Here is a 23,866-nt window from a genome sequence, read left to right as displayed (position 1 = left end):
CTGAGCTTGTCGTCCCTCTGTTTTGTGTGTGTGTGTGTGTGTGTGTGTGTGTGTGTGTGTGTGTGTGTGTGTGTGTGTGTGTGTGTGTGTGTGTGTGTGTGTGTGTGTGTGTGTGTGTGTGTGTGTGTGTGTGTGTGTGTGTATGTGTGTGTTTGCAGACAGGGGGCTGGAACATAACGGGGCCCTGGGAGAAGGACAACTTTATGGAGGTGCTGAAGACAGTGTCGGGCCCCTACCGTGCCCAGCCCTTCTTCACCATCGGAGTCAGCGTGGACCCCAAGAACTCCAACAGTAACGTCATCCAGGTCAGCTGCTCTGGCTCTGGGTCTTTTGAAATGAAAATACATGTACTAGCACACACACATAAACACATAGGCATGCATAGACACAGACAGACCCACAGACACATTTCATATTTTTTATAAGGTGGTATGGTTCCCTTGTTGTTCTTTCCTGAGTCATAAACTAAACTGTCGAGATTCATTTGTTTTAGAAGCGACATATATGCACATCTAATGTATTTTTTGGAATATATTGTTGAATATGATAGTGAATGGACTCTGCACACTGCAATTCATTCTCCCTTATGATTAGTGTGTTTGCTTACCTGTTCATACATTTCCGCCAGGTGGACCAATCAGGGCTGTTCCTCCCCTCGCGGGACTATTACCTCAACAAGACAGCCAATGAAAAGGTGAGTCAAGTTTGGTGGCTGGAGGGGGTGAGCTGGGTGTGGGTCTTTTCCTACCTCTGGCTGTCAACATGAGGTACTGTAATAAATGAACATATATTTATTTAACCTTTATTTAACCAGGCAAGTCAGTTAAGAACAAATTCTTATTTTCAATGACGGCCTAGGAACAGTGGGTTAACTGCCTGTTCAGGGGCAGAATGACAGATTTTGTACCTTGTCAGCTCGGGGATTTGAACTTGCAACCTTTCGGTTTCTAGTCCAATGCTCTAACCACTAGGCTACACTGCCGCCCCATATATTAATGTCACAGGAGGCTGCTGAGGGGAGGACGGCTCATAATAACGTCTGGAATGGCAAAAATGGAATGGCATCAAACATGGAAACCATGTGTGTAATGTGTTGGTTAACATTCCGTTGATTCCATTCCAGCCATTACTATGAGCCTGTCCTCCCCAATCAAGGTGCCACCGGCCGCCTGTGATTACTTTAAAATACACACCTTTATTATTCCAAGCGTTGGGAATTTAGTTTGGCATTTCAAGCTTCACATCATTAAAACACAAAATATAATGTCGTACTGTCTGCAGAAGATGGCGGCTTCCTCTCCTGCTGTATCTGCACAGGCTTCCGTGGCAGGGGTAGCTCGCATCATCCATTACCTGTTTATCTAAATGTTGACGTGCATATTGTTGTTCCATTCTACTTTCCCCTCCACATAGCCTGTCACAAATCGCTCTGAAACATACCAGGTATATTTTACCATAACTGGCTGAGAGAATACTAGGTCACTTTACAACGAACTGGAAAGACTGAAATCTTCCACAGAAATAAATCCAGCAGCGGGTATTTCATTTTGATAGCTCTCATTCTCTTGTGACTGTACCACACCAGTGTAGAGCCAACTTTGACTAATCAATGGTGTTTCACTAGGAAAAAACTCTGGGCCCTAGTTATAGTCACTGTAGTCAGAGTTTTTTTCTGATCAGGTCAGGTGGTCAAGAAAAACTCCTGGCCTTACTCTAGTCTGCAGCATTACCCGTGGGTGGCCAACCCTCCTCTTGGAGACCAACTAGATGTGCAGTCTTTTGTTCCAGACCTACTATAGCACTTGTGATTCAGCTAATCAAGGTCCTAAGACAGCAGCTGATTAGAATCAGGTGTGTTAACCCTAATTAGAGCAGGGCTATAACAAAATCCAGTGAAGGGTTTGCAATGGAAAACAAAAAAGGGCATTTATGATGGTACCTACCCTTTTTACTCTGTTACTGACCGTTGTCTTACATTTGGTGGTGACTGGACACGACCCTGAGATTATCCTGTATCCATTCCCAGGTGTTGAAGGCGTATCTGGACTACATGGTGGAGCTGAGCCTGCTGTTGGGGGGGGATAAGAACTCCACGCAAAGCCAGATGCAGCAGATCCTGGACTTTGAAACAGCGCTCGCCAACATCACAGTACCGCAGGACAAACGTCGAGATGAGGAGAAGATCTACCACAAGATCACCATCGCCGAGCTGCAGGTGTGTGTGCGTCTGTCGGGTGGGGGTTACAAAGAGAGAGCAAGTGGGCTTCCATGTGCATGCAGTTGCTTGGACGCGAGTATGTGTTAAGACTTCTATGAATGGTGGGTGGAGGAGTCAAGCGCAGAGAGCAGTAGTTCCGTACGTGGATCTTTTATTCCAATGACAGCGGCAAAACGGACATGCAAAACACAAGGGCGCATGAAACAACCCATCCAAATAAAGAGGACTAAAACTGTCCGGAAAAATAGAGATCACAATAATCAACCAACACCATAAAACAGAGAACAAGCCCACACAATAACCAGCGGGCCTAGTGCCCTTAAATAGCCTACAAACAAAACTAAACTCAAAACAGGTGTAACCAATTAGACCCAACTAACAGAAACAAAAGGAAAGGGAATCAATAGCAGCTTGTAGGCCGGCGGCGACGACCGCCGAGCGCCGCCCGAACAGGAAGAGGCACCATCTTCGGCGGGATCCGTGACAGGACCCCCCCTCCCTGATGTGCGGCTCCCGCTGCGCGCCGACCCCGGCCTCGATGACGACCCGGAGGACGAGGCGCGGGGCGATCCGGGTGGAGGCGGTGGAAATCCCTCAAGAGGGAAGGATCTAAAATGTCCCTCCCCGGTACCCAGCACCTCTCCTCCGGACTGTACCCCTCCCAGTCCACGAGGAACTGCAGGCCCCTCACCCGGCGTCTCAAGTCCAGAATAGCTTGTACCGTGTACACCGGGGACCCCTCGATGTCCAGAGGGGGCAGAGGGACCTCCTGTACCTCACCTTCTTGTAGGGGACCAGCTACCACCGGCCTGAGGAGAGACACATGAAACGAGGGGTTAATGCGATAGTAAGAGGGAAGTTGCAATCTATAACACACCTTGTTTCCGGCAGGGCAGGCGGAGGGGCAGGTTTCGGGTCGAGAGCCAGACCCTGTCCCCTGGTGTGAACACAGGGGCCTCACTGCGGTGGTGGTCAGCGCTCCTTTTCTGCCGTTCACTGGCCTGCCTGAGAGAATCCTGGACTTCCTGCCAGGTCTCTCTAGAGCGCTGTACCCACTCCTCCACCGCAGGAGCTTCGGTTTGACTCTGATGCCACGGGGCCAGGACCGGCTGGTAGCCCAGTACACATTCGAATGGCAACATGTTCGTGGAAGTGAGTTCTGGGCCAACTCTGCCCACGGGATGTACCTCGCCCATTCTCCTGGCCGGTCCTGGCAATACAACCTCAGAAACCTACCCACTTCCTGGTTTACTCTCTCCACCTGCCCATTACTTTCGGGGTGATAACCAGAGGTAAGGCTGACCGAGACCCCCAGACGGTCCATAAACGCCCTCCAAACCCGGGACGTGAACTGGGGACCTTGATTAGATACGATGTCCTCTGGAACCCCGTAGTGCCGGAAGACGTGGGTAAATAGAGCCTCAGCAGTTTGTAGGGCCATAGGGAGACCAGGCAATGGGAGGAGACGGCAGGACTTAGAGAACCGATCCACAATGACCAGAACGGTAGTGTTCCCCTGAGATGGGGGAAGATCAGTAAGAAAATCTACCGAGAGATGAGACCATGGCCGTTGTGGAACCGGGAGGGGTTGTAACTTTCCTCTTGGCAGATGCCTAGGAGCCTTACTCTGAGCGCATACCAAACAGGAAGAGACATAGAGCTTCACATCCTTAGCTAAGGTGGGCCACCAGTATTTCCCCCTAAGACCCCGCACTGTCCTATCAATCCCCGGATGACCCGAAGAAGGTAGTGTGTGAGCCCACCAAATCAATTTATCACGAACACCAAGCGGCACGTACCGAAGACCGGTCGGACACTGTGAAGGCACAGGTTCAACCCTCAACGCCCGCTCGATGTCAGCGTCCACCTCCCATACCACCGGGGCCACCAGCCGAGAGGCTGGAAGGATGGGAGTGGGATCGATGGACCGGTTCTCGGTGTCATTAGAGACTGGACAGCGCGTTAGCCTTAGTGTTAAGGGAACCTGGTCTATAAGAGATCGTAAATCTAAAGCGTGTAAAGAACATGGCCCACCTACCCTGACGTGGATTCAGTCTCCTCGCTGCTCGAATATACTCCAAATTGCGGTGGTCAGTCCAGATGAGGAAAGGGTGTTTAGCCCCCTCTAGCCAGTGCCTCCACACCTTCAGGGCTTTTACCATAGCTAGTAACTCCTGGTCCCCCACATCATAGTTCCTCTCCGCCGGACCCAGCTTCTTGGAAAAGAAAGCGCAGGGGCTGAACTTCGGTGGCGTGCCCGAGCGCTGTGACAGCACGGTACCAACCCCAGCCTCGGACGCATCTACCTCCCCTATGAATGCTAACGGAGGGTTCGGATGCTGGAGCTTCAGTAAACACGGGAGCTTCAGTAAACAGCGCCTTCAACTGGTTGTAGGCTCCATCGGCCTCGGCCGACCACCGTAGACGCCCCTGGCCCGCCCTTCAGCAGTGAGGTAATGGGCGCCGCCACTTGGCCAAAACCCCAGATAAACCTCCGGTAGTAATTGGCAAACCCTAAAAACCGCTGCACCTCCTTTACCGTGGTCGGAGTCGGCCAATTACGCACAGCGTTAACGCGGTCACACTCCATCACCACCCCCGAGGTGGAAATGCGAGGAAGGAAACAGCTTGTTTGGAGAACACACATTTCTCAGTCAAGACGTATAGGTCATGCTCCAGCAGTCGACCAAGGACCTTGCGCACCAGGGAGACATGCGCGGCACGTGTGGCAGAATAAATCAAGATGTCATCAATATAGACTACCACACCCTGCCCGTGCAAGTCCCTGAGAATCTCATCTACAAAGGATTGGAAGATGGCTGGAGCATTCTTCAACCCATACGGCATGACGAGGTACTCATAGTGCCCTGATGTGGTACTAAACGCTGTTTTCCACTCGTATCCTTCCCTGAATACGCACCAGATTATACGCGCTCCTCAGGTCCAGTTTTGTGAAGAAATGCACTCCGTGGAATGATTCCACCGCCGTAGCTATGATAGGTAACGGATAACTAAATCCCACTGTGATCGAATTGAGAGCTCGATAATCAATGCACGGATGCAGTCGTCCCTCCTTTTTCCTCACAAAAAAGAATGTACCCCTGTCTCAGAGCTTCCGTGACATATGTCTCCATAGCCAACGTCTCCTCCTGTGACAATGGGGAAGTGCAGCATTCTCCTGGAGGTTTATCACGCAATCCGGCCGTCGATGGGGTGGTAATTTGGTTGCCTTTTACTTACTAAAAGCGATAGCCAAATCGGCATATTCTGGGGGAATGCGCACCGATGGAAACTCCCATACACCTACCTGAACACTCGTCTGATCACCCCTGAAGAGCCCCCTGTCTCCAGGAACTGAGGGGATTGTGAATAGCCAGTCTTGGAACCCCCAACACCACTGGAAACCCAGGTGAATCAATAAGGTAGAAACTAATCTGCTCCCTATGATCCCCCTGCGTTACCATGTTCAGCAGAATTGTGGCCTCCCTGACCAGCCCTGACCCTAACGGTCGGCTATCTAAGGAGTGCACGTGGAAAGGTGGGTCTATCTGCACCAACGGAATACCCAACTTACGGGCGAGTCCGCGATCCATAAAACTCCCAGCTGCGCCTGAATCGACTAGCGCCTTATGCTGGAGAGATGGGGAAAACACAGGGAACAAAATAAAGAAAAACATGTGACCAACAGGGAGCTCTGGGTGAGTTTGGTGCCTACTCACCTGGGGTGGCTGAGAAGTGTTCCGCCTGCCAGCTCAACTCCCAGAGGGACTCCTCCAGCACCGGTCCGAAGTGTGTCCTCTCCGGCCACAGTAGGCGCAGGAGGAGCCTCCTCCTCCGGTCCCCCTAGAAGCAGCTCCTCCCAACTCCATCGGAGTTTGAGCGGGAGGGCTGGAAAGTGGAATTGACGGGACCCCTTCTGAACGCCTGCAGGCAGCTAGCAGGTTGTCCAGTCGAATCGACATGTCTATAAGTTCATTACATTTTTACATTTAAGTCATTTAGCAGACGCTCTTATCCAGAGCGACTTACAAATTGGTGAATTCACCTTCTGACATCCAGTGGAACAGCCACTTTACAATAGTGCATCTAAATCATTAAGGGGGGGTGGTGAGAAGGATTACTTATCTTATCCTAGGTATTCCTTGAAGAGGTGGGGTTTCAGGTGTCTCCGGAAGGTGGTGATTGACTCCGCTGTCCTGGCGTCGTGAGGGAGTTTGTTCCACCATTGGGGGGCCAGAGCAGCGAACAGTTTTGACTGGGCTGAGCGGGAACTGTACTTCCTCAATGGTAGGGAGGCGAGCAGGCCAGAGGTGGATGAACGCAGTGCCCTTGCTTGGGTGTAGGGCCTGATCAGAGCCTGGAGGTACTGCGGTGCCGTTCCCCTCACAGCTCCGTAGGCAAGCACCATGGTCTTGTAGCGGATGCGAGCTTCAACTGGAAGCCAGTGGAGAGAGCGGAGGAGCGGGGTGACGTGAGAGAACTTGGGAAGGTTGAACACCAGACGGGCTGCGGCGTTCTGGATGAGTTGTAGCAGTTTAATGGCACAGGCAGGGAGCCCAGCCAACAGCGAGTTGCAGTAATCCAGACGGGAGATGACAAGTGCCTGGATTAGGACCTGCGCCGCTTCCTGTGTGAGGCAGGGTCGTACTCTGCGGATGTTGTAGAGCATGAACCTACAGGAACGGGCCACCGCCATGATGTTGGTTGAGAACGACAGGGTGTTGTCCAGGATCACGCCAAGGTTCTTAGCGCTCTGGGAGGAGGACACAATGGAGTTGTCAACCGTGATGGCGAGATCATGGAACGGGCAGTCCTTCCCCCGGAGGAAGAGCAGCTCCGTCTTGCCGAGGTTCAGCTTGAGGTGGTGATCCGTCATCCACACTGATATGTCTGCCAGACATGCAGAGATGCGATTCGCCACCTGGTCATCAGAAGGGGGAAAGGAGAAGATTAATTGTGTGTCGTCTGCATAGCAATGATAGGAGAGACCATGTGAGGTTATGACAGAGCCAAGTGACTTGGTGTATAGCGAGAATAGGAGAGGGCCTAGAACAGAGCCCTGGGGGACACCAGTGGTGAGAGCGCGTGGCGAGGAGACAGATTCTCGCCACGCCACCTGGTAGGAGCGACCTGTCAGGTAGGACGCAATCAAGCGTGGGCCGCGCCGGAGATGCCCAACTCGGAGAGGGTGGAGAGGAGGATCTGATGGTTCACAGTATCGAAGGCAGCCGATAGGTCTAGAAGGATGAGAGCAGAGGAGAGAGAGTTAGCTTTAGCAGTGCGGAGCGCCTCCGTGATACAGAGAAGAGCAGTCTCAGTTGAATGACTAGTCTTGAAACCTGACTGATTTGGATCAAGAAGGTCATTCTGAGAGAGATAGTGGGAGAGTTGGCCAAGGACGGCACGTTCAAGAGTTTTGGAGAGAAAAGAAAGAAGGGATACTGGTCTGTAGTTGTTGACATCGGAGGGATCGAGTGTAGGTTTTTTCAGAAGGGGTGCAACTCTCGCTCTCTTGAAGACGGAAGGGACGTAGCCAGCGGTCAGGGATGAGTTGATGAGCGAGGTGAGGTAAGGGAGAAGGTCCCCGGAAATGGTCTGGAGAAGAGAGGAGGGGATAGGGTCAAGCGGGCAGGTTGTTGGGCGGCCGGCCGTCACAAGAAGCGAGATTTCATCTGGAGAGAGAGGGGAGAAAGAGGTCAGAGCACAGGGTAGGGCAGTGTGAGCAGAACCAGCGGTGTCGTTTGACTTAGCAAACGAGGATCGGATGTCGTCGACCTTCTTTTCAAAATGGTTGACGAAGTCATCTGCAGAGAGGGAGGAGGGGGGGAGGAGGATTCAGGAGGGAGGAGAAGGTGGCAAAGAGCTTCCTAGGGTTAGAGGCAGATGCTTGGAATTTAGAGTGGTAGAAAGTGGCTTTAGCAGCAGAGACAGAGGAGGAAAATGTAGAGAGGAGGGAGTGAAAGGATGCCAGGTCCGCAGGGAGGCGGGTTTTCCTCCATTTCCGCTCGGCTGCCCGGAGCTCTGTTCTGTGAGCTCGCAATGAGTCATCGAGCCACGGAGCGGGAGGGGAGGACCGAGCCGGCCTGGAGGATAGGGGACATAGAGAGTCAAAGGATGCAGAAAGGGAAGAGAGGAGGGTTGAGGAGGCAGACTCAGGAGAAAGGTTGGAGAAGGTATGAGCAGAGGGAAGAGATGATAGGATGGAAGAGGAGAGAGTAGCGGGGGAGAGAGAGCGAAGGTTGGGACGGCGCGATACCATCCGAGTAGGGGCAGTGTGGGAAGTGTTGGATGAGAGCGAGAGGGAAAAGGATACAAGGTAGTGGTCGGAGACTTGGAGGGGAGTTGCAATGAGGTTAGTGGAAGAACAGCATCTAGTAAAGATGAGGTCGAGCGTATTGCCTGCCTTGTGAGTAGGGGGGAAGGTGAGAGGGTGAGGTCAAAAGAGGAGAGGAGTGGAAAGAAGGAGGCAGAGAGGAATGAGTCAAAGGTAGACGTGGGGAGGTTAAAGTCGCCCAGGACTGTGAGAGGTGAGCCGTCCTCAGGAAAGGAGCTTATCAAGGCATCAAGCTCATTGATGAACTCTCCGAGGGAACCTGGAGGGCGATAAATGATAAGGATGTTAAGCTTGAAAGGGCTGGTAACTGTGACAGCATGGAATTCAAAGGAGGCGATAGATAGATGGGTAAGGGGAGAGAGAGAGAATGACCACTTGGGAGAGATGAGGATCCCGGTGCCACCACCCCGCTGACCAGAAGCTCTCGGGGTGTGCGAGAACACGTGGGCGGACGAAGAGGGAGGGAGAGTGTGGTGTCCCGACAAGCTAGCTACCGGCGGACGTCCTCCCGGAGGCTGCATCGTTAATGGTCCATCAGGGCCCTGTCACTCCACCCCGCACCAGCAGCCAGGGTCCGGAACTCCAACGCGAAGTCCTGCGCAATCCTCATCTCCTGTATGAGGTGGAACAGTTGCTCACCGGGTAGTGGTCCCGAGCCGAGTCTGGGCTGTTCCAGACAGCGTTGGCCCAGTCCAGGGCCCTACCCGACAAACAGGAGACGAGGAGGCTCACACTCTCCTCACCCGAGGAAGTCGGACGCACGGTAGCCAGGTAGAGCTCGAGCTGGAGCAAAAATCGCTGGCACCCAGCCGCAGCTCCATCGTGCTCCCTCGGGGGAGAGAGACTCAATGTGCTGGACCCAGATGACGATGTAGGTGGAGTGGGTGCCGTCGTCTGTGGGGGAGCTGGGGTAGACGTCGGTAGACCACTCCTCTCCCATCGCTCCATCCTCTCCATCACCTGGTACATCGCTGAACCGATCCGATGGAGGACAGCTGAATGATGATGGACGCGCTCTTCCATAGTTGGGAGAGGGGTGGTCGCTGCTCCTGCTGACTCCATTCAGTGGTGTGGGCTTCTGTTAAGACTTCTATGAATGGTGGGTGGAGGGTAGTGGTCCCTGTTAGACCCAGCTAACAGAAACAAAAGGAAAGGGAATCGATGGCAGCTAGTAGGCCGGCCGGCGACGACGAGTGCCGAGCGCCGCCCGAACAGGAAGAGGCACCATCTTCGGCGGGATTCGTGACAGTATGTATGAGAGAGAGAGAAAGGGCAAGAGAGGTACATATGTGAGGTGGATTTTTTTGTGAGGCTTTAACCTCTTGATACTCCCCACCCCGGATCCGGGATCGTGAATAAAGCCTCAGGCTCATTAGCATAACGCAACGTTAACGATTTCTGAAAATCGCAAATAAAATGAAAATAATGCACCTGCTCTCAAGCTTAGCCTTTTCTTAACAACACTGTCATCTCAGATTTTCAAAATATGCTTTTGAACCATAGCAAATCACTAATTTGTGCAAGAGTATGCTAAGCTAGCTTAGCATTTTGAGTAGCATTTAGCACGCAACATGTTCACAAAAACCAGATAACCAAATAAATAAAATCATTTACCTTTGAAGAGCTTCGGATGTTTTCAATGAGGAGACTCTCAGTTACATAGCAAATGTTCAGTTTTTCCTGAAAGAATCTTTGTGTAGGAGAAATCGCTCCGTTTTGTACATCACATTTGGCTACCGAAACGAACTGAAAATTCAGTCACCAAAACTTCAAACTTTTTCCGAATTAACTCCATAATATCGACCGAAACATGGCAAACGTTGTTTGGAATCAATCCTCAAGGTGTTTTTTCACATATCTCTTCATTGATATGCAGTTCGTGGAAGCCTGCTTTCCCCTCAGAATCGCATGGAAAAATACCAGCAGCTGAAAAAGACGCACCAATTTCGACGGAGGACACCGAGCGGACACCTGGTAAATGTAGTCTCTTATGGTCAATTTTCCAATGATATGCCTACAAATACGTCACAATGCTGCAAACACCTTGGGGAAACGACAGAAAGTGTAGGCTCATTCCTTGCGCATTCACAACCATATGAGGAGACATTGGAACACAGCGCCTCCAAAATCTGGCTCACTTCCTGTATGAAATTTCATCTTGGTTTCGCCTGTAGCAATAGTTCTGGGGCACTCACAGACAATATCTTTGCAGTTTTGGAAACGTCAGTGTTTTCTTTCCAAAGCTGTCAATTATATGCATAGTAAAGCATCTTTTCGGGACAAAATATCTTGTTTAAAATGGGAACGTTTTTCATCCAAAAATGAAATACTGCCCCCAGAGGTTCAAGAGGTTAACATATCCACCCTTTGATTAAATATTATACATCCAATCACACATGTAGTTATATTGTAATATTAAAAAGCCTATTTCTATTTTTATTAGAAATATTTATTGACATCAAACATCACATCACATAACCCACTACTTGCATTCGCACTGACTGTTTCTTAGGCCTACATTAGAATCTTCCAACTCTTCTTATCTAGATTTTCATGACAATTTTCATTAAAAAAACGGTTTAATATTGAAACAGGATACAACCTAACCTCCCTAAACATCAAAAATGGTCTCCTCAAACATAAATTCCCCGCAAATGAAGGATCCAGATTCATCCACTTGTTCTGTAGACATGCATTCAGCACTCCACGGGTCAGAACCTGGAATCCGCTGGTACCTCACCATCTATCGTCATCAATTTCTCCAGAGTCCTGGAAATAAGGCCTCGTACACAGGGAATTAGATAACAGCCCCATAAAACTAAAACAGTCACACAGGTGAATGTAGCCCATAATACAGTGATCATAATATTTTTCCATTTTCCAAACATACTATCAAACCAATTAGTCAGAGAAGTATCCACCCCAGAGTTTTCTGCCAAACCGTGAGCCAGGGTGGTCAAACCAGCTGAGGCTTCGGGCACTGATTCATCCGGAGCTGTGTTATTTGAGATGTAAGCACAAACATGGTCCAGATAATCACGCATACTTCTCCCTTTTCAGCCAATAACATATCTAATGCAATTATATTCTGCCAAGCCATCAGTCTGGTTGCTTCAGTCTGTTCTGCAAAACCTTTAATAGCATCTCTGGTACAATTGGTAAAACGCAGTTGATTATAATAAATATAATTAATCCAGTCCACGTTCCTATTGAGAATAGACCACCTGGAAATTCTTAACTCTAATCCTGCTAGGATTCTTATCTCTTGCTTTGAACTCATCTGGCACCCCCCGTGGAACCCCAATGTTATCAATGTATACTTTGTCATCAAAAGACTCAGATGGAGTAGTTCTTTCCCCCGTTTGGCTAAAACTTCATGTCTTGGTGTTGAATAAGTGTGAAAGGCATTCCCAAATGTACAAGGGAGCATAATCCTGTCCAATCTGCCGGTAAAACCTCACCCTGACATTTCCCAAGAGTACTGTACTGGGCCAAACGGTAATAATCTCCTCCGGTCACTGTAAAGGGAGGAACCTGTGGATATAAATCGTGCAAGTCAATGCAATTGTCATTATCTGGCATTCCTGCTTTCGTGAACAGCTTTACCATACTGGCCTAACCTCCTCTACCCGGAACCGTACTAGGGTGTCAAGAACTGGTCATATCCATCATACCACAACCCTAGATCCTCCTTCATTACTGTTTAAAGGGTTAGGCGTATCTTTATGCAATACATCCCTCTCTCCGGATTACAATCAAAAACTCTCACCTTCACTATACTCCACCTCCTTCCATACTGGGTGAGTGGATTCATATAGCCCTCTCTCTCCAAATGAGCTATGACCTGTGTCCACGATCAATATGGGGACCTGCACCGAAATATACCATAATGGCTCAGAGTCCTAGACTGCCATGTAGTTAGAGACCCCATTTGGTCTACATAAAACTCCATTGAGAGATCCTTCCCAACCTCTACGCTAACTTCCTGTCTACCCAGATCTAGGGATCTCTTATGCTTGTTTTGGAACAAAATCTTCATCGTCTAAACCATGGGTCAAATTACTACTCTCCGCATACTCAAGTAGGACGTGCTGTATCAGGAATATGGCACCCACAATAAGACAGCTCAGACGAACAGCTTCCATGTGAAACCCCACCCTCTCCCTGAGAACACATCACTAGCAAGAGCCAGCCAGACACACCTTCACTTCTATGAACAAAAACAGGGGTGATAGGACAGGAAGGATTTACTTCATTCGAGAGATGGCCCCCGGAATTCTGTTAATTCCAGTTCTCCTCTCAAACACTGTTTATTGTTCGACAGTGTCGAGGTGTCTTACCTTCCCGCCATGTGATATGAATCTGGGTAGCTCTTTCAGCTAGCTGTCACCAGGAGTCCTTGGTATGGTCCCCCCAACAAGCCTCGGGGACTGGATTGAGTGACTTCACCTGTAATGCATAAAATCCTGGACATACAGGCTTGGTTAACAAACAGTTTCTCATATGTTTTATCTGATTATATCTTTAACTTCTATGCCTATTTCTTATCCAATAGGCCACTAACTTACCCACCCCCCTTTTGATACCTGGCGCTGCCGAGGTAACAACCATATATGCCCTATCAATAATGACTTAGGTAGGATTAGTAAATGATCCTTATTTTCTGACATTATCATGTATGTCCAATTCTCCCTTGGGCATCCATTCATCTCAATCCTGTATCAATTCTCTGTCAAGTGCCTTATCTAGTTTAAGAAGTATCTGTGCTATTTATATATGTTCTTAAATATATATATTTACCGATTTAAACAGTAATTTCTTTCTCTCCTATCTCTCAAAATGCCACTAAGCGTCTCACTGTTTGACTATCTAAAATCATTGATTTTAGAAAAAACATGTCTATAAGTGGCAATCTCTAAAGTCCTTACATTTCCTTAATCAATCTATCTTAATCCTTACAATAATCCTAAATCATCACAGATATCCTGTTAAATGTAATACTATTTTAAGAACTCCTAATAGTCAAACAGAGCCAAAATAAATGCTAACCATATCAAAATCCTTCCTACACTTACAAGCTCTTTCCTTCAGGGATATTCAGTATTCTATCTGACAATAACATGACTTGAATATATGTTGCATAGTGTGGAATACCTTATCTATAGTAATTTATCACCCCTATTTATTCTCAATGATAAATATAATTATTTTATGTTGTAATATCAAATCAATAATAGCCAATTCAAAAACTTCACAGCTAATATTGTAAAACAGAATCCTGAAACACTTTCTCTTCAGTGATTCAAACAATAATTCTAAACCCCAAACTAAAACTCCATTATAATTAATTTACCTTAAAATTAGTAACCCGACTGACCACAAAGTCATTATACAAATGGCTGTCCCCTGAGGCTGATCAGACCTCAAAAGATAGCCATGACAAGGTCAATAGGTCATACCACCCTTTTATAGTCATGTTCCATACTACATTAGACATATTAAAGAACCCTTTATCCTTAAAATCAAAAAAATTCACTTGTGTAATTAAAACTCATAAAATAAAAAAACTCAAAGTTCCATATGTGAGTGTGCCTCTTTAAATACCTTTGCACTAATACAAATAGTCCTAACAAATGTTTTATGTGTATATATTTGCAAACCTTAATGAATAAACAACTTAATAAACTTCCAGGTCTTTTTCAATTTGGTCGTTTATTCCCTCAATCTCACCCTCTCTCCTCAAGATTATCAATCCCAGGAAACATCTAAAAGTTTGACACCTAAACCTCAATTTTCCAAGAAGAACACAACACGCCTAACTAGCATTCACTATGCTACTTCGATTCAGAAACTCAAAAGTGAACTATAAACTAAACCTAATGATAACTTCCCTTTGACTCAAATCATTAATCATAAGTTTTAAACAACGTCTATATATATGTTTACTTAAATGAACATGCTACCCTTAGATACAATTAACCTGATTACATTATTATCCAATGTATTACTTTTTCCCTCTGCCGCAAATGTCATACATTTCTCAGTGTAAGAAATCTGTAATTTAATCCCAGATATTTAATAAAAATGTAAACGCATACTCCCATGGCTCCTTCAATTTACATATTTTAGATAACTTCCATCCATCCCGGAATAAGGAATCCTACTTAAACACACAATGTTTAACTAAGTTAAATCAAACCCTAAAATTGACCATAACCAGTAACCAAATAAACAAACAACCTTTAGCAACAAAAAACAAACTATACAAAAACTCACTACTATAATGCTTCAGATGACAAAATTACTCAGAGACTCACTTTTACATCTCAATAAAACAAATCATCATCTGCTTGTTCCTCAAGAAAAAAACAACTTGCCCCTGTTACAGACATCTACGTATCAGGGGAAAAGCTCAAATAATCAAATTCAACCTAGCTAATTTCCCAAAACATATGCAATTATGTTTTTCTATCGAGGTTGCTGTTCAACATTAATACCCTAACATTGTTCCACATAATGGAAACAGTGCTCCAATTCACTGGTGTTACATAAACAATTAAACCTGGAGTCAACAACCATCAGAATCCATTATCACGATGTTTTACGATTCAGACATCCAGTTTCCCTTTCTCATAGCCTAATACAGTCCAAATAAACGCCACAAATCTCATGCCCACCTAGCGAATCAGCTGCTAGTTTTTAGCATCTTTCCTGACTATCCTGACGACTCACTTTTAGAAATGTATTTGGAAATTATTATCAACTTCTGAAAAGTGACTCAAAACAATAATGCACGCATTTTCCTTCTAAAAGACAAACAATTTTCTCCGTTACCCTCAGTCACATCATTTCCGTGGCAACAAAAGTGTTTTGCGAGTGATGTCATCAACAAGCGCTCAACCTCGACCCAATCCGTAACGACTTTCAATGAATTGTAAATAATTGTTGGTTGTCTGCAGCAACAGTAGTACGGGTTCGATAAACCAAACCTAATTTATCACATCTGTTCAAATCTTGAATTATAATTTACAACATCAACCAATATCTCTAAATTCGCTAATTTTATAAAAACATTTCGATGGGCATAAATCGTAATTGTCTCTTCGTTATTATTTAGAATTCATTTTGATTTAAGTAACTGTCTCATCTTTGACTTAGCATTTTAATTACGACTCTATTCCCAATATGTTATTCACTTGTCTAATTAAAACTCCTAATAATCCATATGTGAGTGTACCCCTTTAAGATATCTTGTCTCTGGGAACAGGGAAATCCCCTTCAGCCAAACTTTTACTACAACAACGAAACCTAATAATTATGATAATCCCTTCACATCATTCGTTTTAAATCCCTCGATGTTTCATGTAACTCATTCAGTCTATCTTCAAATTGTCGTCCCAAAATATCTTATACACTGCCATACATCAAACCACTGTGATAAACGTGCACTGTGCCTTTAAGATAAGACATTTACTTGTTCCCCGTAATGAAAACAGATAGTGTTTTTAGAATACGTTAACTTCTTGTTCGAATTCACTGCCGTTGCCTAACCAAAAATCAATACTCGGGATAACAATCACAACTTTTTACGATTCAACTATTCTTACCTATTTTATAGTCCAAAGTGTTGCACTATATAGCCCAATTGAATGCCTAGCAATTCCATTGCTAGCTGTAGCATCTTTTCAGACTATCCTTACGATATTTAGCTCCTTTAAAAAAAAAATATTTGGAACTTTTAGCCACTTTTGAAAAGTAACTCTAAGCTAGAATGCACGCATTTTCCCTCTAAATGCCACAACCCATTTTCTCTGTTTAAATTTGAGGAACTGGGTTGTCAACGTAAACCGAAGCCGCAGTCAGCCTGTCTCTGTAAAATATATATTCCCTATTCAGATTGAGTTCTGCTTTAAATTCTATCAACGAAGTAAAACCAACCAAACTTCTCAACTTTCTATACCCTGACATTTAAACGTACCATGTTCTGTGCCAAATTTATCGTATGTCAGTCGATTCATAAAAACTATAACATCCTGATAGCACGAAATTGTATCGTATCTCTCCGTTATTCCCTACATTTAACTTTAGGTGACTTTCTCTTCTATGATACATTTATTTAAATACGACTCCCATCTCAATACATTATTCCAGCAGATCATTTTGGGCAAAATAGCGTATTACATCGAAATTGTCTCGCCATTATTTTGAATGACTTCTTTTTTCAATTCAATCTAAACAACATATAAACCGTTCAGTTCATATCTTATACAAACACTAGCGACCGTATTTTTCAGGCAAAACATACAAATAGATGAAGGGTAGCCTAGTGGTCAGAGCGCTGGACTAATAACTGGAATGTTGCAAGTTCAAACCCCCGAGCCGTCAAGGTACAAATCTGTTGTTCTGCCCCTGAACAGGCAGTTAACCCACTGTTCCTAGGCCGTCATTGAAAATAAGAATTTATTCTTAACTGACTTGCCTGGTTAAATAAAGGTACAAATAAAATTAAAAAAAACTCAAATCCCCCCAGAATTGAGAATATAGGCTACTAAAACCTTGCTGCCGACTGGGAAAAGCATTGTTCGTTGGATCTAGTCACCGTCTGGGGTGTATACCGGCCTGTTTTTTAACCTCAATTCAGAGGCCAGGTCTTAAATAACGGGACCAGACCCGCTCGTGCACGATTCTTCCGGCGTACGACCTCCAGATGGCAGAGACGGGTATTTTAGATCCCGGTTCGAAGGACCAATTGTTGCAGGAATTTAATTCCTCTGTTTTAATACCCAATTAAAATTAAACACTCTGTCAATTCATAAGGATTTGTAAGATCCTTATTCTATAATAATGGACAGAGCCCAGTCTTAAAGTCAATCAGCAGAGTTCATTCACGAGAGTACTGAACACGATACAGGTTACCACAGGTTATAAACTGAAAATGACGTCATTAGTTCCAGTACCAACCCTACTCTTCTCCCACCCTGGTACAAAGGCAGTATCTCAAGCCTTCCCACATCGTCTCCCTTAATATAATTTATGGCTGAGCCAAGGTCTTCCGGTGTAGACAAGCATTCTAGCCAGTCTGAAGATTTAGTTCATTCATTTCTACCAAGGAACAAACCGTCATTGTTCTAATCCTTGATTATATTTACACACATTATATTCAGTACTAGGATTAAGAAAGAAAATTCATACATGTACAGTAACATAATAGTATTCTGATTAGTACATCCTGATTGAAACGTATACATAATTAGTCATTATAGATAAAAAAATTCCCTTAACATCTACCTTTGAAGAACTTTGAATGCTTTCACTCAGGAGACTCCCAGTTAGATAGCAAAAGTTCCTTTTTTCCAAAAAGATAATTTTTGTAGGCGAAATAGCTCCCGTTTGTTCATCATGCTTGGCTGAGAAATCGACCGGAAAATGTCACCACTACAACGCCAAACTTTTTTCTAAATTAACTCCCTAATATCGACAGAAACACGGCAAACGTTGTTTAGGATCCATCCTCAAGGTGTTTTTAACATATCTATTCGATAATATATCCGTTGAGGCAATTGGTTTCTCATAAGAAGCGATTGTAAAAATGGCTACCTCAGTATTTTACGCAAGATTTTCTGCGGGAGACACCTTGCTAAGACGTCACAATGCTGTAGACACCTTGGGGAATACGTGGAAAACGTAAGCTCATTCATAGCTCATTCACAGCCATATAAGGAGTCATTGGCATGAGGCAGTTTCAAAAAATGCGGCACTTCCTGGTTGGATTTTTATCTGGGTTTCGCCTGTAACATTAGTTCTGTGGCACTCACAGACAATATCTTTGCAGTTTTGGAAACATCAGAGTGTTTTCTTTCCAAAGCTGTCAATTATATGCATAGCCGAGCATCTTTTCGTGACAAAATATCTTGTTTAAAACGGGAACGTTTTTCATCCAAAAAATTTAATAGAGCCCCCTAATGCATAACAGTGATAACAGAGCCTCCTATATGGTACATTTAGAGTTATTTATGCAACTTGAGTTGTGATACAAACCGTAGGCTATATTTTTTCATATCTCATACATTCTAAGCCTGCATGATGCAACTCTAATGATGATTTGAAAAAAAGTTGCATGAAAGTCTCGGTTTCTTGACAGGTTGCACACAGTCTCTCATTCACAATTTGACAAGCGCATGATAACATTCTCACCCATCTAACTATTCTCAATTTAATCTGGTCTTTACATAGAGCCTACTAATATACACTACATGACCAAAAGTATGTGAATACCTGCTTTTCAAACATCTCATTCCAAAATCATGTGCATTAATATGGACTTGGTCCTCCCTTAACTGCTATAAAAGCCTCCACTCTTATGGGAAGGCTTTAAACTAGATGTTGGAACATTGCTGCAGGGACTTGCTTCCATTCAGCTACAAAAGCATTAGCGAGTTGGGCACTGATATTGGGCGATTAGACCTGGCTCGCAGTCGGTGTTCCAATTCATCCCAAAAGTGTTCGATGGGGTTGAGATCAGGGTCCTGTGCAGGCCAGTCAAGTTCTTCCACACCGATCACGACAAACTATTTATGTATGGGCCTCTCTTTGTGTGTGGTGGCATTGTCATGCTGAAACAGGAAAGGGCCTTCCCCCAAACTGTTGCCACAAAGTTGGAAGCACAGAATCATCTAGAAAGTCATTGTATATTATAGCGTTAAGATTTCCCTTCACTGGAACTTAGGGGCCCACCTCGAACCATAAAAAACAGACCCAAAATATTATTCCTCCTCTACCAAACTTTACAGTTGGCACTATGCATTGAGAAGGTAGCATTCTCCTGGCATCCGCCAAACCCAGATTAGTCCGTTGGACTGCCAGATGGTATAACTATCACTCCATAGAACACGTTTTCATTGCTCCATATTCCAATGGCGGCAAGCTTTACACCACTCCACCTGACGCTTGGCATTGCACATGGTGATCTTAGGCTAGGCATGCTTTTAAATGAGGAAAGTTGAGAAATAAATATAGTAGGCCTAGCCTATAGAAGCTGATGGGATCTTCTTTTTAATAAATGCCATCAAACTCTGTTTTATCACGCAATTGCATAGCCTATAGAAACGTTGTCACCATGGGTTTATAGGAACACATTTCATTCCATGCATCATCCAGCTATGAGAAGCTGACTCTCGCTGCGCAACAGGTGATCCTATTCTACTCAAACTCTGCCAGGGCTCTCATGAAGTGTTTGATTTCATTTTCGATTCCATTTACATTGATGTCATAGGGATTTAAAGGGACAATAGAGCGCTGAGTACCAGGCCACAAGCAACTGGCCGTTAGCAAGTTTGGTAGGCCACTAATGAACATCAGCAGCATCAGAGTGCAGTTTTGGAGATGTTTAGTTACGGTCATGACTCCTGACTGCCGGTGTGGCGTTAATATATTGGTCTCAAAGTCAAAATTCTGGTATTGTGACAACCCTAATCTTTAAACATGTTACAATGCATCGTAAGGATTGTTAGAAAAAAACAAGTAGTCCTACTGTACTAACTGTCACAGTCTCTTTGGTTTGCAATAAAGACCAAACAATTAAACAGCCCAGAATTTTCTTTTATCCCATCATCTCTCTACCTCCCTGCTCTGTGCTCGGCTCTGGATTAAGGCAGTGGAATGAGTGTCTGGGGCTGATGGCTGATGGTTTTACTTTAATACCCCTACAGACCCTCCAGGATAGGGGTGGCTTTAGTTGAGTCTGAGATCTGGAATGCAAATATATGAGGGCTCCTCTTACTGTTTTGTGTCTCTCTCTCTGTATGATGGATAATTTGGTCCAGTTTGAAGGGATAGTTTACAAATCAAAGGTTGCGTTCAGATTCTCTACCCTTCTCCAGAAGTGTGCACTTGTTTACTCCCACTAATGCATTGGATTGGAGCAAGCATGGCTGAAGGGAATTTCCACCATATTCCTTACACCAGTCCATGCCTTTGAAATCTATGACGGGGAGTGTATGAGTGCAAATTTTGGGAGAAGGGAATAGAATCGTAATGTAGCCTAAATCACACAAAAAAAAATTGTTTGTCAGACTGTTTCAAACGTGAAATACAGTCTAATGTTCTTGTGTGGGTGGTATAGTGGTTAGTCCACCATCTATATGGAGGGAATTCCCACTGCTTAAAAAACAAAAGTTGATCTGTCGTGTGGATTCACCATTATGTCTCATGAATCGGATAGATAGACACAATTTTGTATGTGAAAAGATTAAAAGTGTTGTGGGACATGGACTCCTTTCAACATGAGGCAACTTGAGTTCTGAAAATGTCTATAAACTTTGTTTTTGTGTTCAACTGTCTTTTTCACAAGGGTGACCTCTAACCTCTCTCGCCCTCAGCTGCTGGCTCCAGCGGTGGACTGGCTGGACTACCTGTCCTCGGCCCTGTCCCCTCTGGACCTGAATGATACAGAGCCAGTGGTGCTATATGCCAAGGAGTACTTGCAACAGGTGTCTGACCTGATCAACAAGACCGAGCGCAGGTGAGGACCTAGATGGAACTCAACCTGATCGTCCTTATTCCCCGACAGCCAAAGATCAGGTCACATGGTCAGGAAATACTCCAGGCCCCACCCGTAATACATTATGTCATCGCTGAATGGGCTGTCATGCACCGTGTTAAGGGCCAGAGGTTTTTCCTGACTAATCTAATCTGACAAGGGAAAACTCCTGCCCTACCAGTTTTTTGTCATGAGTCTTGTCCTGGAGGCAGAACTGAGCAATTTACACTACACAAGGTTAGGTTTAAGTGACCAAGATTTATGACTTGATTTTCTGATTGTCAACTGGTTTTCTGAATGACAAGACATCATATTACCAGATTACAACTAAGTTGTTTCTTTAACAACCAGGAAAATCAAAGATCAAGACGTCATGGGAAATGTAATTTTATATTCCTATCTGGTCAAATAATCACATCACAACCAGATAAAGACATATTTTTCCAGTTGCTAAAAGTTAACTACCGTTACGATAACACTTTCTATGAAGCCAGTATGCATAATGCATTATACAGCATTATAATACACCATGATAAAAGAATAATGCAGTATTAGCAGAGTTAGGCACACTTATAATGTAACAGTGCTTCATAACTGCAGGTCACTTTTTCCGAAAGGATCATACAGCATTATAATGACCATCAGTGTGATGCATTTCTAACATTTTTGTTTCTCTCAACCAGTGCTATATGGGTTTTTTAGGTGAGCGCTGATGCTGCCCTGTGATAAGCAGTGCCCACTTTGTCAAAGGCAGGGGCGCAAAATATTTTGATTGTCCATTCCCAGCGGGCCTCTCCAGGGTGGTGTAAAAAGTATTATTCTTTTGGCTCTGTGCTCCATAATTTTCCTTCAAATCGCAAGAGGCTGAATGTATGTCACAGGAGAAAGCATCCTAGTGAGCAAAACAGCACCCCTCTGTCTCTCTACGTGTAGGCCATCTATCTGATGCTGTCTGGTCCAAACAAGTATGACATTGTTGCCGCCCTTAGCGGCAGCAGCATCTTGAGCAACCAGCAAGCATCTTGCCTCCCTTGACAAAAAAAGTCAAACAAATTTGCAAGTCAGCGTTGAGCTAAACTAAGAATGGTCCTATCATATCCCTTTGAAAGCATATGTCATTGGCAGAAAAACTTGAATTGTTGCATCTTGTTGTGTTGTCCTCCACTGGCAAGCTAGCCAGCTTGCTAAAATTTTCCCTTTCCTAAATTAGCCATGGGTAGAGATTTGGACTTGTGTTTACTTCGCCAATGATTATAACAGCGATTCTGATCAAACCATTAATTCATACATTGTTGTGCCCCTGGCCAGAGAAAATGGAAGATGTAGAAGGCTAATGTTGCCCATGAATGGAAGTTAGGCTCGCGAGCAAGCATTTTCGTTAAGTTGCCTAGGACAACAAAAAATAAAAGGGTGTACTGTATGACAGTGATAGACCGTTTTGTCAACATGAAAGAGAGGATGATATTGACATTTCTCTACAAGTAGGGTGAGTCAACATGTTTTTCTACTTTAGCAAACACACACACACACACATAAATCAGAACCATGGACAACCACATCATATTTAGCGTTTGTTGATTGGACAAATAATTTTTGTTATCTTTTGTTGCATTGTATTAGAATGACATACTGACCACACCGCTCACATTACGTAGGTGATAGAAAGATGAACTGAGGTCCACAATCCAGTCCAGTTGGTGGTGGTGATGTCCCTTAAAGTTGGTTGCCAACTGTCATATAAAGTCTGAAGAAGAACGAAGGAGGAGAGATTACTAGAATCTAGGTAGGTTTACCCTTTTATCTGGGGATTAATTGTCGGAGTAGAGGACCTTGTGCAATTCAGGTAAAATCAATCAATCAAATGTATTTATAAAGCCCTTTGTACATCAGCCGATGTCACAAAGTGCTATACAGAAACCCAGCCTAAAACCCCAAACAGCAAGCAATGCAGCTGTAGAAGCACGGTGGCTAGGAAAAAAAGGCAGGAATTTAGGAAGAAACCTAGAGAAGAATCAGGCTCTGAGGGGTGGCCAGTCCTCTTCTGGCTGTGCCGGGTAAAGATTATAACAGTACATGGCCAAGATGTTCAAATGTCCATAGATGACCAGCAGGGTCAATAATAATAATAATCACAGTGGTTGTAGAGGGTACAAAAAGAACAACCCAATGTGTATATCCCTGGACATATTAGCTAGCAACAGCAAGCAAGCAAGCTAAATGGCCATGAATGCATTTCACTAAGTTCTATACATGTTGTATTCGGCGCACATGACAAATTAACTTTGATTTGATGTTTCACATGTTTAGACCTGTCCCCAAATGAATATAGGTGGTTCAGAGTTTGTTTTGATATTTCAACCTGATTGCGTCTGGTGTGGCTGGACAAAATGATGGCGCACATGGACACACCCGGGTTCCCAGTCTCGTCAGCATGTAAGCATAGGTGATTTGATGATGTTGAAATGGTGCTGGAATAGTGCAGGCAGCTTGCTTGACCATGCTGTAGGTCATGTTACTGTACAGTCATGGCGAAAAGTTTTGAATGACACAAATATACATTTTCACAAAGTCTGCTGCCTCAGTTTGTATGATGCCAATTTGCATATACTCCAGAATGTTATGAAGAGTGATCAGATGAATTGTGATTAATTGCAAAGTCCCTCTTTGCCATGCAAATGAACTGAGTCCCCCAAAAAACATTTCCACTGCATTTCAGCCCTGCCACAAAAGGACCAGCTGACGACATGTCAGTGAAATTTCTCATTAACATAGGTGT

General features: G+C 44.8%; 1 protein-coding gene across 6 annotated transcripts in view; it reads left to right on the top strand.

The window, feature by feature from the left end:
- Positions 1 to 23,866, top strand: part of LOC135552448 (endothelin-converting enzyme 2-like) — a 103,933-nt gene that overhangs the window by 65,875 nt on the left and 14,192 nt on the right. For all 6 annotated transcript variants that reach the window (XM_064984087.1, XM_064984082.1, XM_064984083.1 and 3 more), the window contains 4 exons: positions 159 to 305; positions 629 to 694; positions 2,027 to 2,215; positions 20,930 to 21,072. In XM_064984087.1, the coding sequence (XP_064840159.1) occupies positions 159 to 305; positions 629 to 694; positions 2,027 to 2,215; positions 20,930 to 21,072 (545 nt within the window). The remainder of the gene's footprint in view (positions 1 to 158; positions 306 to 628; positions 695 to 2,026; positions 2,216 to 20,929; positions 21,073 to 23,866) is intronic.

Source organism: Oncorhynchus masou, chromosome 13 (assembly GCF_036934945.1).
Source record: "Oncorhynchus masou masou isolate Uvic2021 chromosome 13, UVic_Omas_1.1, whole genome shotgun sequence".
Lineage (NCBI taxonomy): Eukaryota > Metazoa > Chordata > Actinopteri > Salmoniformes > Salmonidae > Oncorhynchus > Oncorhynchus masou.
Note: the sequence above shows the minus strand (reverse complement) of the source record. Positions and strands in the feature narration are given on the sequence as shown.